Source organism: Lampris incognitus, chromosome 2 (genome assembly GCF_029633865.1).
Source record: "Lampris incognitus isolate fLamInc1 chromosome 2, fLamInc1.hap2, whole genome shotgun sequence".
NCBI lineage: Eukaryota > Metazoa > Chordata > Actinopteri > Lampriformes > Lampridae > Lampris > Lampris incognitus.
Window position 1 is genome coordinate 112,385,631 of NC_079212.1, and position 16,821 is coordinate 112,402,451.

General features: G+C 41.0%; 1 protein-coding gene across 3 annotated transcripts in view; it reads right to left on the bottom strand.

Moving 5' to 3' along the window:
• The window catches only part of anks1ab (ankyrin repeat and sterile alpha motif domain containing 1Ab), a 90,748-nt gene that overhangs the window by 4,200 nt on the left and 69,727 nt on the right, over positions 1 to 16,821 (bottom strand). For all 3 annotated transcript variants that reach the window (XR_008809739.1, XM_056272723.1, XM_056272722.1), the window contains exons 5-12: positions 15,761 to 15,907; positions 13,963 to 14,070; positions 12,140 to 12,310; positions 9,049 to 9,186; positions 7,687 to 7,758; positions 7,300 to 7,383; positions 6,974 to 7,111; positions 4,166 to 4,342 (exon numbers count right to left, since the gene is read on the bottom strand). Coding sequence is in view for 2 of the 3 variants with exons in the window: in XM_056272723.1 (XP_056128698.1) it covers positions 4,166 to 4,342; positions 6,974 to 7,111; positions 7,300 to 7,383; positions 7,687 to 7,758; positions 9,049 to 9,186; positions 12,140 to 12,310; positions 13,963 to 14,070; positions 15,761 to 15,907 (1,035 nt within the window). In the remaining variant the exon portion in view is untranslated. The remainder of the gene's footprint in view (positions 1 to 4,165; positions 4,343 to 6,973; positions 7,112 to 7,299; positions 7,384 to 7,686; positions 7,759 to 9,048; positions 9,187 to 12,139; positions 12,311 to 13,962; positions 14,071 to 15,760; positions 15,908 to 16,821) is intronic.

Below are 16,821 nucleotides of genomic sequence, written 5' to 3' on the forward strand. Positions count from 1 at the left end.
GAGATCAATTCCACCATCTTGGTCAATGCCATCAGAGAATTAACACTCGCCAGCACGATCAAGCAAGCAACCACATTAGTTCCTCATCTCACATCTCACCTCAGAGTCACATCCACAATGCTCTCTTTCATTAAAAAAAAGTGATAACCCCATTAAGCAGAACTAGGAACTAATGACAAATCTTAAACACTAAACAAACAAACAAACAAATAAATAAATAAAATGGAGATGGAAAAAATGAGAAAGAAGCGAGGAGGTGGAGTACGTTCTTGTTTTAAATATCAAGAGTGACTAAACAGCGAGTGAAAATTTAAAAAGGTGTGCTGCGGTGCGCATTAAAACCGAAGATGAAGCGGATATAAGAAGGGGACAGCACTGTGGAGGTGTATGGGTGACGATGAAGGGATGAATTGAGGAAAGGAGAGAAGGACCTGGACTCCAGGGCTAACAGAGTGCAACGGGAGGAAGGAGGGACGGTGGGTAGTACACGTGTGACAGTAACAGCAGCGGCATTCTAGCAGAGGGGCACCCTGGGAGACAGGAGGACCAAAAAGACAAGAACAAAGAAATGTTAAAAAAGGAAAGGCAGAAAGAGAAGGCCAATTAACTCTTCCAGTGGTACTTGGGAGAGTCTTGCTACCTAGCGAAACTTGTTCTCCCTTGTGGGCACATAAATTCATCTCCCCACTTCTGTGTTCAACCTGCAGCTCATATACATCATTTCCTGGATGCTTTTCTACAGCGCCTCACTGCACCAGACCACTTTCTACTGTGTTATGTGTTTTTTTTTTTTTTTTTTTGCTTTTTACAAACCAGCTATGCTTAAGTCAGTTGTTAAAACAGCATTATGATTAAAGTTGTTAAAAAAATGTTTAACATTCACTGAATATGTGTGTGTGTGTATATATATATATATATATATATATGAAACTTTAATTCATTTTTTTATTTTTTATTCATTTTTTTCCTACATCTATCTTAATATTACGCTCCTCATTTGTTGAGCACTTTCATCAACACCATTGACAGTTTCTGAAAAAAAAAGATATATACAGTGCATCTGTAAAGTATTCACACCCCTTCACTTTCCCCACATTTTGTTATGTTAGAGCCTTATTCCAAAATTGATTAAATTCCTTTTTTTTCTCATCAATCTACATACAATACCCCATAATGACAAAGTGAAAAAGGTTTTGTAGAAATTTATTAAAAATAAAAAACTGAACTATTGCATGTACATACGTATTCACACCCTTTGCTATGACACTCAAAATTGAGCTCAGGTTCACCCTGTTTCCACCGATCATCCTTGAGATGTTTCTACATCTTGATTGGAGTCCACCCGTAGTAAATTCAATTGATTGGACATGATTTGGAAAGGCACACACCTGTCTATATAAGGGCCCACTGTCGACAGTGCATGTCAGAGCAGAAACCAAGCCATGAAGTCAAAGGAATTGTCTGTGGACCTCTGAGACAGGATTGTATCGAGGCACAGATCTGGGGAAGGGTACAAAAAAATGTCTACAGCTTTGAAGGTCCCGAAGAGCACAGTGGTCTCCATCATTCGTAAATAGAAGAAGTTTGGATCCACCAGGACTCTTCCTAGAGCTGTCCGCCCAGCCAAATTGAGCAATCGGGGGAGGAGGGCCTTGGTCAGGGAGGTGACCAAGAACCTGATGGTCACTCTGACAGAGCTCTAGCGTTCCTCTGTGGAGATGGGAGAACCTTCCAGAAGGACAACCATCTCTGCAGCTCTCTACCAATCAGGACTTTATGGTAGAGTGGCCAGACGGAAGCCTCTGCTCAGTAAAAGGCACATGACAGCCCGCTTCGAGTTTGCCAGAAAGCACCTAAATGACTCTCAGACCATGAGAAACAAGATTCTTTGGTCTGATGAACCCAAGATTGAACTTTGGCCTGAATGCCAAACGTCACGTCTGGAGGAAACCAGGCACCTCTCATCACCTTGCTAATACCATCCCTACAGTGAAGCATCGTGGTGGCAGCATCATGCTGTGGGGATGTTTTTCAGTGGCAGGAACTGGGAGACTAGTCAGGATCGAGGGAAAGATGAATGGAGCAAAGTACAGAGAGATCCTTGATGAAAACCTGCTCCGAGCACTCAGGACCTCAGACGGGGGCGAAGGTTTACCTTTCAACACGACAATGACCCTAAGTACACAGCCAAGACAACAAAGGAGTGGCTTCGGGACAAGTCTGTGAATGTCCTTGAGTGGCCCAGCCAGAGCCCAGACTTGAACCCCACTGAACATCTCTGGAAAGACCTGAAAATAGCTGTGCAGTGACGCTCCCCATCTAACCTTACAGAGCTCGAGAGGATCTGCAGAGAAGAATGGGAGAAATACCCCAAATATAGGTGTGCCAAGCTTGTAGCTTCATACCCAAGAAGACTTGAGGCTGTAATCGCTGCCAAGGGTGCCTCAACCAAGTACTGAGTAAAGGGTGTGAATACTTATGTACATGCAATATTTCAGTTTTTTATTTTTAATAAATTTGCAAAAATTTCTACAAAACCTTTTTCACTTTGTCATTATGGGGTATTGTATGTAGATTGATGAGGGAAAAAAAGGAATTTAATCAATTTTGGAATAAGGCTGTAACATAACAAAATGTGGGGAAAGTGAAGGGGTGTGAATACTTTCCGGATGCACTGTATATATGTATATATAGTATATATATATAGTATATATAGATATCAACACAGATACAGGAAAAAAAGTTTTAATGCATTGCAGTAAAACTTTTTTTCCCTTTTTTCCTGTATCCGTGTTGATATTCCACTCCTCATTAGTTGAGCACTTACACCATTGACGGTTTCGGAAAAAAAACGCTATATATATATATATATACATATATATATATATATACATATATATACATATATATATATATATATATATACATATATATATATATATATATATATATATATATATATATGTGTGTGTGTGTATATGTGTGTGTGTGTGTGTAATATATGTATTAAAGAGGAACAATCCTGATTTTAAACATTATCTCCATATGTTGTTGGGATAACACTTCATTAGCAGCCACAATAGTGAGCCATCTTGTGTGTGTCTCTGAAACGCCGCCAAATTTGTGTGTGTATGTGTGTGTGGGGGGGGGGTCAAAAATGTCACTGGCGGACAGCCAGTAAATCGCTGTCTTCAGTGGCATTCACTTCAACGGCTGTATGTAGTTATGTTGTTATTCTAGCGTTGCTATTCTATTTTTATTTGCATTTCCTTATATAATTTCACCTATTTCAACCAAGCCCACCGAAAGCAGTGGCAAATCAGGATGTAAGGGTTGTTTTTACATTCGCAGATCGTCCACCAGTGACGTCACTGGTGCACTCTTTTACACACAAGAGGGTGAGTTGAAAAATTTTGATTGTTTCACTCAAATGATTGTTACGTCTGTTTCTCGAGTCCAATCTCATGGTATTCTCCAATACGACAATACCAACTAGTGCATCAAAACGCTATGATTAAGTTTTCCTAACATCGCCTCTCATCCCAACTTCCACCAGCTGGGCTTACTGTGTGATTATCCCTTATACCATCTTTATAAGACAGATAGTAAAGCAATGTGATTTGTGGGTCTGCATTAGCACGTCATGCAGCGGTGTATGCCCCCTTGAACATTCGTCTCTCTCAGGTGACAGTGATCACTGAGTGCTCATTATATGCAGTCTGACAGTTGTACAGTATATCAATGTGTGGTCTGGGATATGCGTAAACATTTATGCATTTCATTCAATCAATGGTGAAGAATTGGCAGGATGGGCCAGCCCCCGCAGGAACCAAGCTCCTTGCAAAGCACTCCCAGAGGAAATCATATCCCGCATTTGAGGAAGAAATAAGATGATTCATTCATCATGTTTTCACGTATGCCCAATGGAAAAATCTACCCACGTCTGAGTGACTCAGTTGAATGCTAGCCTAGGTTAGATGAGATTTGGTAGCAAAGTAATGACTCATCACTTTCACACTACACGCAGCACATCTTGCTTTGTAGCTGGCCTGCCGGGGGATTCAGCGTGAGGGTAAATAAAATTTTAAAAAAGTTGGTCACAAGGTCTGTTTATAGTACACCCTGTCTGAGCTTGCAAAGTGTGTCAACAGCTCACAGTACTCACTGTTGTTCTCCGCATGCTGCTCCACGACTGAGACACAGGACGGCTGGTTTTGGTCTCTATGACCTCTGAACTCAAAGAGGAAGGCGGGACATAGTGTCTTGCCCTGGACTGGATCGCCAGCTGATAGGCCACTTCAAACGCCTGTCCCAGTGTAAGGATGATCTCATAGGTCTGGGTCTGTGCACATGAAAAATAGGAGAAAGATAAACGGGGTCTTCTGTACCGTTGATGTAGCGTGTAAGGTTTTGGTTAATAACAGGGTGTCTGCTAGTGTCAATGAACGTAATGCACCACAAGTTTTTTTTTATATCGATTAGAATGAAACATGATACCTGAAAATCAGAAAACAGGACTCTATCAATGTAGGATGTAAGATTCTGAGCCTATACCCCCACCCCCACAAAAAAAAAAAAAAAAAACGGAAACAGGAAACTATCCACTTACTAACTCATTTATTATTCTAAGTGGATACCACTTAATGGATACCTCAATTACTAATTAAATAATCAATGCCCGATATGTAAAATCTGATGATCACATCCATTTATGAATTTTCTCAATTAGACTCTCTTCATATCTGCCTCAGTCAAGGGCCTCTTCATATCTCAAGACTGTGCAAAATTAAAATCCCAGACGGGATTTTAAGTGATGCTAAAGGGGCAGCAGATTCCACACCCTGTTATCTTTACAACAGTTATCTTCTTGTTCAAATACAAAAATAAAGACTTTAACTGATTTTGAATCAAACTAATTCAAAATCTAATTTAATTGATTTGGTCATAGTGTTGCCTGGTCCGCGGTTAATGCATATGGCAGAACATTTAACTTCCTATGAGCCTCAGTATGCTCCCTTCAAGTAAATCCCTCTCATCTATTCCAAAGTCTAAGATACATCTAAGGTGATCAGAACTTTGCTATAAATGCCATAGATTTCGGAACAAATTATTCAAAGAGCTTTTAAATTGCTATCAAAAATCACTTTCAACCTTTAAAGGTCCACACAACACTGAAACAACTTAGTTTCACTGAGCGCTGATGCACTCGGACACTTCCAAGTCAGAGACATCGACCCTGGTGCTTATCTTGACACTTTAGCGCAATCTGTACGATTTATACACAAAGCAGCAAATTTCAGCTAGGTGCTGCTTCTGTGATTATAACTGCATTATTACAACCATGGATGGTCATACCCCTGGCTACGCCTGTCCAGCTTCTACTATATAAAAAAAAAAATCAACTTGCCCCATTGAGGAGATGAGTATTTGAGCGAGAGACATATTGAAAGAGAAAGAGAGAGGAAAAAGAGATATGAAAGAAAAAGGGAGGAAGAGAGAAAGAGAGCGAGAGAGAGGAGAAAGAGAGAAAGGGAGAGAGAGAGCAGATAGTTATCGAGAGAGACCAAGTAAAGTTACATATTTCTGGATTCTTCAGTAGTTCTAATTTGAGAGCATTTTTAAAAAAAAAAGTTTTTGTTTGATTTTCTATAGTTTTATATATGGTTATATATAAAACCATAGAAACTATATATACATATATATAGTTTCATAGTTAGTTTATAGAATTAGTGCCTTTGTTTTCCTCCATGGTTGCTGTTGATCTGAGCACTGTCCAGAGCAGACCAAGTTATTCCCAAGGGTAAAACAAACTGCGGGCCATAGTTTGGTACCTGTGGCCCATCCCAACATTTCCCAAATTCTGGTATTTTTTAAAATCTGAGATGGGTTGCGGTCTATCCAAACTGGGGTGTTTAGTCTCTAAACGGCCTCTGTGGTAATTATTCTTTTTACGGTTGCCATGATTGAATTGTTATTGCCAAAGCTTCTTTTGCAGCACATCACAGCAAAAAATGTTTCTTTTCCAAATGTTACCAAAAAGTTTGTCTATTATCAGCCACAAGCTCTTGGCTGAACATGTAAAATGAGCATGAGAGAGTTAGCATATCCAGAGAGCTTCTACTCACACCAGAGAAGCGAATCAATTTTCCATATATTATACTGCATATTGACGGAGCTCTGCAAATGGATAATTAGTGAAGCTTAATATTGTAATGGCTTTGTGAAAACTTTATTCATTACTGTCCTCTTCTAAAGTGTTTATCTGCTGTTAATGATGATAATAAAAAATAAGGCAAGAGCGATTCCTCCACCAAAAGAAGTAAATTGACACAGACCTTAACAGAGATACAAATGACAACATAATCTGTCTGTCATGGACATGTCATGCATATCAGGAGCAAGATTTCAATCAAGCCATTCAGCAAGCCAATCCAGATATGTTTTCATGTTTTGTCCGCAGGCCAGCTAACAGCCAACGAAAGAGCAAAAGTCCATTTACATAATTCCCTGATTAACTTCCTTCCTTCAATTATTGGAAAGCTGCAAAAATCCAGGAAATGAATGGGATTTTGAATCTACCCAAACTCACACTTTCTATATGGAACAATGCACAGCGTTACAGTGAGTAACATGGAGTTCCGGTACGCCTGTGTCAAGACCTACAATTATTTCTTTCTTTATCCAAATATGTAAAAAAAAAAAAAAAACGCAACGACATTAATTCACTTTTTTCAAAATGCAATATGATATCATGAGTGAAAATAGATTTACAATCAGCAAATCGCTGCATCAACATATTTCTTGATCTGAGGTGACTCCTAAAAGAAACTGAGCTTCATTAAAGTGAAATTATTTCATGGCACTGGCCATTTTTACGTAGGAGAATTGGGTTGAAGGTAAAACAACAACACCAACAACATTGGCTGGCTTGGCGTGAAGGAGATGTTTGGCAGTGTGGACTCATGTCTCTCACCACTTCCACAGTGCTGAAAACGTGACAGAAGTGGTGGCCGCTCTTCAGATCCTTGGTAATGTAAGCAAAGGTGCAGAGGTCATCTGGGTCTTGTGCCGCGCATGAAATGTTCCTGATCTCATGCTCTGCAACGATGGTCTGCATGAGGCAAACAGGGAAAGAAAACAGGAAACAAGTGACAAATGAAAACCAACCTCTAATGGAGAAGTCTTTAAACTGTGAACATTAGCTGCAATGTTTGAAAGGGGAAAGCCAATAAAGAGCAAGAAAGAAAGGAAGAAAGAGAAAGAGAAACATAGTAGCACACACAGACAAACATACGTTACCTTCGTTGCTGCATCGATGAACTTGACTCCTCTGTAGGTGATGGATAGTATAATAAGAGGACCCTTTCTGGAATCCTTTGATTTCTATTCAAACAGAAAGAAAAAAAAGTGAGAAGAGCATATACAGTACAACAAATCAGTCCATCCACTTTAAATGTAATGATGGTGAGATTACCAAAAAACCACCAGTCAACTTTGAAATCCCTTCTTAAAGCACATTTCTGACAAACAGATAGACTTGAATACATTTTCTAAATTCTCATTTCTTGTTTTATTTAAATCATGTCTGTCATTTTTATTGAAGGGCTCCTCAGTTTTAAGCCATCATTGTTCTATTGTCTGGAAAGGATAAGCCCACAATGAACCCCGCCTTTCAGTCATACTTGCCCTAATTTTAGCGCAGGCGTCTTGAGTGGACTCAATTCCTCGCAAATCCCTGATTATCATCGATCCTAGGTACTGGAAAAAAAGACACAGGTAACGCCTCAGGATTGGGTCAGTTTGAATCCGAACCGGAATACTGTTAATTTGCTGAGTGTGTACGCTGGGAGAGCAAGGAATCTGAGCTGTTGTATGTGGGCCGACACATTATGAGACAGTTATACAATACAGGACCGAGGCACTCGGAGCTGGATGAAATCTAACAGGACACCACATACAGAGCAGACAAAACGTAATAGGCAACGGGAGACTGAAACATATAGTAACCAAAAAAACTGAGCCAGTGCAGCAGCTCAATTCACCTTCAGTTTAATGATGAATATGCCCAATACTTGAGAAAGGTATATACATCTCTCTCTCTCTCTCTCTCGTACATTGACTATACTGACATAATGTATATTCTTATATAGAAGGACAGAGACAGACAGACAGATAGATAGATAGATAGATAGATAGATAGATAGATAGATAGATAGATAGATAGATAGATAGATAGATAGATAGATAGATAGATAGATAGATAGATATATAGAATACTATTATCTACTACTACTACTACTACTACTTTCGGCTACTTCCGTAAATATAAGCATAATTCATCCATCAAGTCAATTTCGCCATGTGCAAAAAATCTATTTGCAAAAACTGATTGACTAATTCTAAATTTGGCATCTTTTGTCATAAAAACATTTTATTTGGATTCAAACAAAACAAGTAAGAATGGATATTCTGTCTTTTGCAGGGTTAATTGTAGTTTTAACTGACCTTTTGATTTTAATTCAACTAAACATCAGTCTTGCAGCAGTACACATACTACAATGCAAGACAACTAGTCATTAAGAGGCATATTTGCAAGAAAAGCCCAGTTTAACAGAAACAGTAAACAATATGTTTTTGCACCGTAGTATGCAAAACATTCAGAGCACCTTTCTGAAAGTGCACTGAATCCTTATCTTGCAAAATGCATGTAACAGATGTCTCCATGCAGAAAATCCTTGTTGAACTTGTCATCTATCATTCCTGTCATTCCTTTTTTAGCATTTAGATGGAGTTAATGGGGGAAGTTCAATCTTTAAGAGCTTCTTTAACCAGACTCCCTTTTCCCTTTTATCTACATCCATCCCTCATTAGATCAGCAGATTTAAAGGAGGAACTCTGCCAGACACACTATAACAGCTGTCACTGGGACTCACCGGTCATCCTTTGTCATAGAGATAGCAGACACCCGTCTCTACATTTTTTGGTAAATATACAGTATATGAGCACCATCCTTCTCAATCAACATGGTATACAATGGAAGTTACTTACGGTGGCCTCGTACCCGCAGGCGTCTAGGATTAGTTTCTCTGGCTGGTGGTGCCAGGCGGACACCGTGGCATAGGTAGCAGAATGGCTCGGTGGCCGCAGGTTCAAACGAGACTCTTTATTCCGTTCACTTTGTCTATCCTATGTGGGGAAACAAAGCACCAGATGGTGAATATCCTTGAAAGTGTATATTTCACTCACCTGAATAATGTGAAAATAAAAGTGCAAGTGGCATCAGAAAGACATTCGTTTTCTTTCCTCATTTCATTTTCCCTCTATCATCGAAAGTCACCTGTTCTCCACTACAAAAAAAAAAAAAAAAATCACTCAACCCTAGTGAAAGGTCTTTCAATCAACCAGTAGTATCCATTCATCTGTGTACTTTACCCTGTCAAGTAAACAACCCCTCATTAATGTCGGCAACAACCCTCTGCAGAGGCATGTGTCAGTCAGTGTGCTGTATACAACATGTAATGTACACCGTATATACTTAACCAGCGGAGTCGTTAGTTAACGAGTAAGTAGGCAGGGCGCCCAGATAGAGTAGTGGTCTATTCCATTGCCTACCAACATGGGTATGGCCAGTTCGAATCCCCGTGTTACCTCCCGCTTGGTCGGGTGTCCCTACAGACACAATTGGCTGTGTCTGCGGGTGGGAAGCTGGATGTGGGTGTGCATCCTGGTCACAGCACTAGCGCCTCCTCTGGTTGTTCGGGGGGCCTATTTGGGGGAGAAGGGGAACTGGGGGGAATAGTGTGATCCTCCCACGCGCTACATCCCCCTGGTGAAACTCTTAACTGTCAGGCGAAAAGAAGCAGCCGGCAACTCCACATGTATCGGAGGAGGCAGTGGTAGTCTGCGGCCCTCCTCGGATCAGCAGAGGGGGTGGAGCAGGGGCCGGGACAGCTTGGAAGAGTAGGGTAATTGGCAGGACACAATTGGGGAGAAAAAGGGGGGAAACCCCCCCAAAAAAAGACTAAGTAGGCACTAATTTTTAGCTAGGGTCTGCTTAATCACATTTAGAAAAAGGAAAAAAAAGGGGGTGTAGATGTAGAGGACAGTGATGGTGATGTGGGTTAGACTGAAGGTGGTAGCCTCATCCCGGGTTCTCACACATCAACACAAAGAGTTTAGTTGGCTAACGCCAGCGTGTCATCTTTCGACTCACCTCATTTAAATGTTCTAATGAGCTGGACTCCAAGTATGTTACCTACATCACACGGGTCTCAGTGTTTTTGACGCCCCCATATTAAGTTAGCAACTCGGACGGGATGTCTGGGTAGTGTTGTGGTCTATTCTGTTGCCTACCAACACGGGGATTGCCGTTTCGAATCCCCGTGTCACCTCCGGCTCGGTCGGGCGTCCCTACAGACACAATTGGCTGTGTCTGCGGGTGGGAAGCCTGATGTGGGTATGTGTCCTGGGCGTTGCACTAGCACCTCCTCTGGTTGGTCAGGGTGCCTGTTCTGGTGGGAGGGGGAACTGGGGGGACTAGCTTGATCCTCCCATGTGCTACGTCCCCCTGGCAAAACTCCTCACTGTCAGGTGAAAAGAAGCAGCTGGCGACTCCACATGTATCGGAGGAGGCATGTGGTAGTCTGCAGCCCTCCCCGGATCAGCAGAGGGGGTTGAGCAGCAACCGGGATGGCTCGGAGAGTTGGGTAATTGGCCAGGTGCAACTGGGGAGAAAAATGGGGACACACACACACACACACACACACACAAAAAAAAAACAGTTGGCAACTCGGAAGGGGTTGAATGTGCGGAAGAAAAGATTAGATTTACTCCCTCGTGGTAGCCATGTGATGTGTCTCATTTTTCTGTGAATTGATGATGAGGGAAATCATTTCCAAACCCACAGGTTTTCAGCTCAAAAAATGTAAAAAAAAAAAAAGGTTTGTTATCTCTTTAAATTTCTCGGCATACATGGTATCAATGGAAGAGTCTCAGCTAAGGTGTTGCAAGATGAGGTGACTCATGCTGGCGTGTTGTAGATGATGTCTACTGGCTCTGCATGCTATTATAAGTGAGTAGTCCTGGTCTAGCAATCTCATGAATAATCACAACTACATGTGAATTATAAGGTTATTGTGGGCTGTGACTGGTCCGTTTGCTAAATCAGCAACTGGAGCAAAACATATATTTTTCACAACTCAGCAAGCAGTTGAGTAATATTAGAGCGAGAAGCCTGATCAGCGTGTTGTAGGGATGAATATTAGAACATCTATTTTTACTTTATAATCAGTCATCCTATAAATAATTCATTATTCTTAAAACACTGCACTCAAATCTCCAATCATTCATTTTTGTGTTGTGTGTGTCATTATCTATTTGAAATGAATGAAATGAAAACCACTTTATTTATCTGACATTGTATTCTGACAATGAAAATGTTCTTCTACATTTAACCCATCCTATTGTATAGGAGGAGTGAGCAGCTGCAGCGCCCGGGGACCAACTCCAGTTCTTCTTTCCATTGCCTTGGTCAAGGACACAGACAGGCGTATTAACCCTAACATGCATGTCTTTTTGATGGTGGGAGGAAACCAGAGTACCCAGAGGAAATCCACGCAGACACAGGGAGAACATGCAAACTCCACACAGAAAGGACCTGGGATGGCCTGGGGTTCAAACCCGGGACCTTCTTGCTGAGCGGCAACAGTACCGCCTCTGTTTGCAAATAGATGAGATTCAGCCTCTCTAAAATGACCTGGATCCTGGACTAACTGTCTCTGACTCAGCTGCAGGTTAACACTAAAACAAACTGCACAGTTCATTGAGGTGAGACAAGACTAAACTTTGACTGCTGTAAATCTGTCCTAGCTGTTCAAATCTTCTCTCGCTGTCCCTCTCTTTTTCTTATAACACATTCACAATTTGATTGAATTACTTGCTTAGATGTTAGCAGCTCTAAAATGCTTGCTAAGTTATTGTATTACGTTGCTTTCCTACGGGCAACATCAAGAGGGACACAGACATCGAAATCAGTCTGTTGAAAGATGAATGTGATCAGCTCACAAGATTGGTGTGGCTTGCTAGGCTATCCCGCAAGTGGCATCCCTGACAGAACACATGAACAAAGGGTGAAACTTACCACAGAGCGTGGCCTCTCGCTGTACGAGCGTAGGGATACACTACAGTCCTGGTCCCCTCCTCTCCGCCTCCGCCCCGACTCACTTAGAGGGAGGAGCATGTCCATCGAACGGCTGGTGTACGGGTCCATCTGACTGAGGGGAGATGTGGACTGGGACAGGAGATCATGGAACTGCCACACACACACACACACACACACACACACACACACACACACACACACACACACACACACACACGCGTGCTCATGTAAAACCCAAACACACATAGATGACACTCACAACAGACACAAACACATGCACATTTACACACACACAAATAACATACAACAGACAAAAAAGGCACAACATAAACACATGCATACAAACAGAAAATGCAACACATGCATGCACACAAAAAAGCAAATGCATGCATACACAAGTACAAATCAGAATGTATACACGTTCGTAGATGTACAGACATTCACATATGTACGTGTGCACACGTACATGCGCACGCACACACACAGAAAAACACGTCATTAATAAGTGGACAGCAGTCTACAGAGGCTGGTTTTGCTGATCTTTGTTCAAGCTTAGTCTATGACAAAAGAGCCTCATCAAGGGAGATTCTCTTGTCTTTTTAGCCTGGCTTAATCTGCCTGGGAAATCAGCCTGAGACTTTGACTATATTGTGTGAATACAATGATGCTCATGAGTTTCACTCCAGAATACGAAAGCCTCAGTTTAAAAAAAAAAAGTGGATGCCCACTTCTGCAAAATGATTTACTGTCCTGTAAATAAAATTGTATTGAAAATTGTATGTTGAACATTGGCATAGTGTCAATAATATTTTTAACTCAATCAATCAATCAATCAATCAATCAAACAAACAAACAAACAAACAAACAAACATCTTCTCTGACTCAACTTTGTCCTACATATTTTTTCAGGCCAAACATATAACACAGTGACTGCTGGGATAGGCTCCAGCAACCCCGTTACCCTGAGAGCAGGATAAGCAGTCTGGATAATGGATGGATGGATGGACATATAACGCAAAAGCCATTTCATGAAACAGAGTGATATCACAGCAAAAAAATACCAATTTTACTTAATTTTTCAGTATCACATTTAATGTCAAATTGTTATCATGCCCAAAACAATTAAAAATGACGATTGTGTGGGATAATTTCCATGTTACATTATGTTTCAAAAAGCAAGAAAAACTTCATCATTGTTGACCAAGTCAGGATTAAGGCAAATCACCTCACTAGTATTAAAAAATGGTAGCTGTTTCAAGCTTTGGAAATAAAACAATATGCTATGAATTGTGAATTGGAGAAAATTTAAACTGTTTCACTACAACAGCATTTGTACAATTGTCTTTCGAAGAAAAAAATGTTGAAATGATTTCTTTTACCCTGTCAATAAATGTGTTTCGTACCAGTACAGAGGTTTACAGGGGTAGTCACGGGCATATGAAAAGGTATATGGGACATTTTATTAGGGCATATGGGGGACATACCCACAACCAGCCCATCACTCACAGCGTTGCCTTTAAGATCGTGAGTTTGAGCTCTGACGTCTTTGCAATTTAGGGACTCGATTCACACCTATAATAAAAGGGAATGCACCACTGGCACCATTAGGTGCTCTGGATAATATCATTCACCAAATGGCATTTTAACGTATCATAACCCAATGCCTCCTCAGCAGTGCACCCACTACATCTTGGTCTATACTCTGCTTTTTATTTGACAACAGGATGAATAATTTTCCTCTGGTGTCAACTAATGGGGAATCGGAACAAAAATTAACTACATCACCCGCCGCTGCATCTTACCATGATTTGGGAGAGACGGTGGGACTTGGTCGGCGCCTCTTCATAGGGCCGCTCCGCTAGAGAGGCAATGATTCTCTTCCTGTGACCCAAGGGACCAATCTTAATTACCTGGAGGGCGACACAAAGGGCATCCACACTGAGTGGACCTTTCAGCGCACTGTTACATCAATATCTTGCGGACTGTACTTTTTCCAGACTAAGCTAATACAGATACTTCCCAAATACACTGACACACAGTTGGTGGCATGCACCCCTCGCTGGCAAGCATCCACAGGCAAACAGAAATGACTCTTGTCAATAATTCAGCCTCAATCTGTTTCGCCGTAAGCATAAAGTACAGCTCTGTCTCCATCTTGGGACACTATAATTCACAGTGCTGTGGTAGAAAACGGTGCTGAAATAACAGTGAAGAACTGTTGGATTTATGGGGACAATAGCAGGTATTATGCAAACAAGTGATTTGTTGGTAACACGCAAATGTGGTGTATGACAAAAACTGCCTTTTTTTTAACTTATCACAAGGATATTTTGAGACTTTGCATTCTGAATGATTCTCACAAACTGTTGGTAAAATGTGAGCTATTCTACATCTTCACAAAGATCCCCGGTTATTATACATCGCCAGTCAATAACATCCTAATAAGAACCACCATTTAGGTCCTTCTAGGTCCCTATACAAACCATATAAGGTTTAATTTTATACATCACTCAATAGTGTTTATTCTCAAAACAGATTGTATTAATCACATACTGCATGGTTTTGTAACTGTGGTGGCAGTGAAATTTTCCATGTTGGTCTTACACAATTTTTGTCAAAGGGCTTGAATTATTCATTCAGCTAGAGTCAAAAAGGTAGAAAGGGCGGCACTGGCCGGCATGCAGCTTTTTTTTTCTTTTCTTTTTTTGGTGCTTTCCTCATTTCTCTTTGATATCCCAATGAGACTGTAATGGTTTATGAAGTGAGAAAAGATTTAAATAGGAATAAAGCGCCCTGGGATTACAAGAGAATGAAAATTGGCTTCTAGGTGATCTTGATGCCTGCTGCTATTTTTCTGCAAGATGATAAAGAGAGGCGAGAGTAAGGTAGGGAATTTAATGGGTGAGTCTGGGATGCTCAGAGGCAGTTTTCTCAGAATTTATAGTCAAATGTAGGCACACTGCCCGAATGTCCATCCAGCAACTATGATGCATGACAGTCTGTCTGACATGATTTCCCTCACACACTGCCTGTATAGTTTGGCCAATGTTGTTTTATTGCTACTGCTGTTCAGTGCTCCCTCACACACACACACACACACACACACACACACACACACACAAATGTACACACACTCATGTGTGTAACTCCAGGATAACTGGTAACAATGCTAGTGAGTTGGCAGTATAGCTCAAGGTGGCCCAACATGTGCATGTATGTGTATAAGACACATACATGTATGAACTCAAACACCTGCAAAAACAGATCCTACAGTTGATGTATAAAGTATCAAGTTTCTGTTTAAAATACAGACATTAAAATTTTGCAGGCAGAACACTTGAAAAATTACCTATCAGCTAAAAATTATGTAATTTCAACAGGCCGTTTAATATTGGCTGAATTACATATTATAATAAGCAACCACTGAATTGCTTGTTAATTTTCATTTCATCTGTTTACTGCAATACTTGTGATACAACGTGGCCCCTGTGAAAGACACTACATTCTCCTCTGCTCATAGTGAGGTAATCTGAATAAGAGTCTCAGTAAACTGTAGAATATACCAAAAAAGGGAAGAAAAAAGACACCTGGTCCTCTTACATTGACAATTTCCAGCTCCCACAGGTTCTTGACACAGTCCAGCGTGCGGTAGCCACTTGACAGGAAGTTGGGCAGGTACTCGTGAAGGCCCAGTCCGTCTAGCCAGGAAGCGAGAGAGGTGCTGCCATCACAGCCCAACGCTTTCACCTGCGGAGGAGGAAGGACAGGGGAGTGAATACTCTGAGCCCTTTTCACATTAGAGTGAGAGTGCTTAAATGACAGCACACCTTCTCCCCTGCACTCCCAAATCCCTGTGTAATAATACTTTACTGAACCAGGCAGTTGGAGCTTTTTATTTTTTATAGCAGCCGCATTCACAAGCCAGCACACATTCATCGCCATGCTAAAACTGGATAAAATTCTACATTTTTCTGCCTTTGTACATCAACTAAAAGTTACTGTTGCAACCACTAGCGGCTGGTGCATTTTTCTCAGGGGGGCCTATACCAAAAATCATGCAAACATGTACTAAGGTATTACACCAGTGTATAATTTCACTTATAACGTCTTACTTATATGATTTTAATTTGATCATTCCTGTTTTTGTTTGATTGTAATCCATTTAATATTTCTGTAAAGCATTTTGGTCAGCGTTTTGTTGTTTGTAAACGTTCTCTATAAATGAACTGACTTTGTTACGAGAGTTGGCCTGTAGGTGGCAACACTGTGTTAATCTTACGTATCTGTGATCTACTAGACAAGAGAAGTAGAGTGATTGCGCCAACGTACAAGGCATGTTCTGTACTATGTCCCAGAGTTATAAGTAAAGCTTCATAAACCCACGTATCTGCAAGATCATTTTAACATGGTGTCAGAACTGGACTCAGCGGCAACCAACAGAAGAAGAAAATAATAAATTTGAGGACGGAAAACTTCCACATTGAGACAGCTAGCTGGCTAACGTTGCTGCTGAAAAGGACCGCACTAGCTACAATGGCCGAAGCAAAAGCTAATTTCCCGGCGATTCCAGCGCCGGAACGGATGGACATGAAAGGATACGTATTCAACAACTGGACATGGGAAAACTACGAGATTGAAACTGGACTGAATGAAAAAGATGA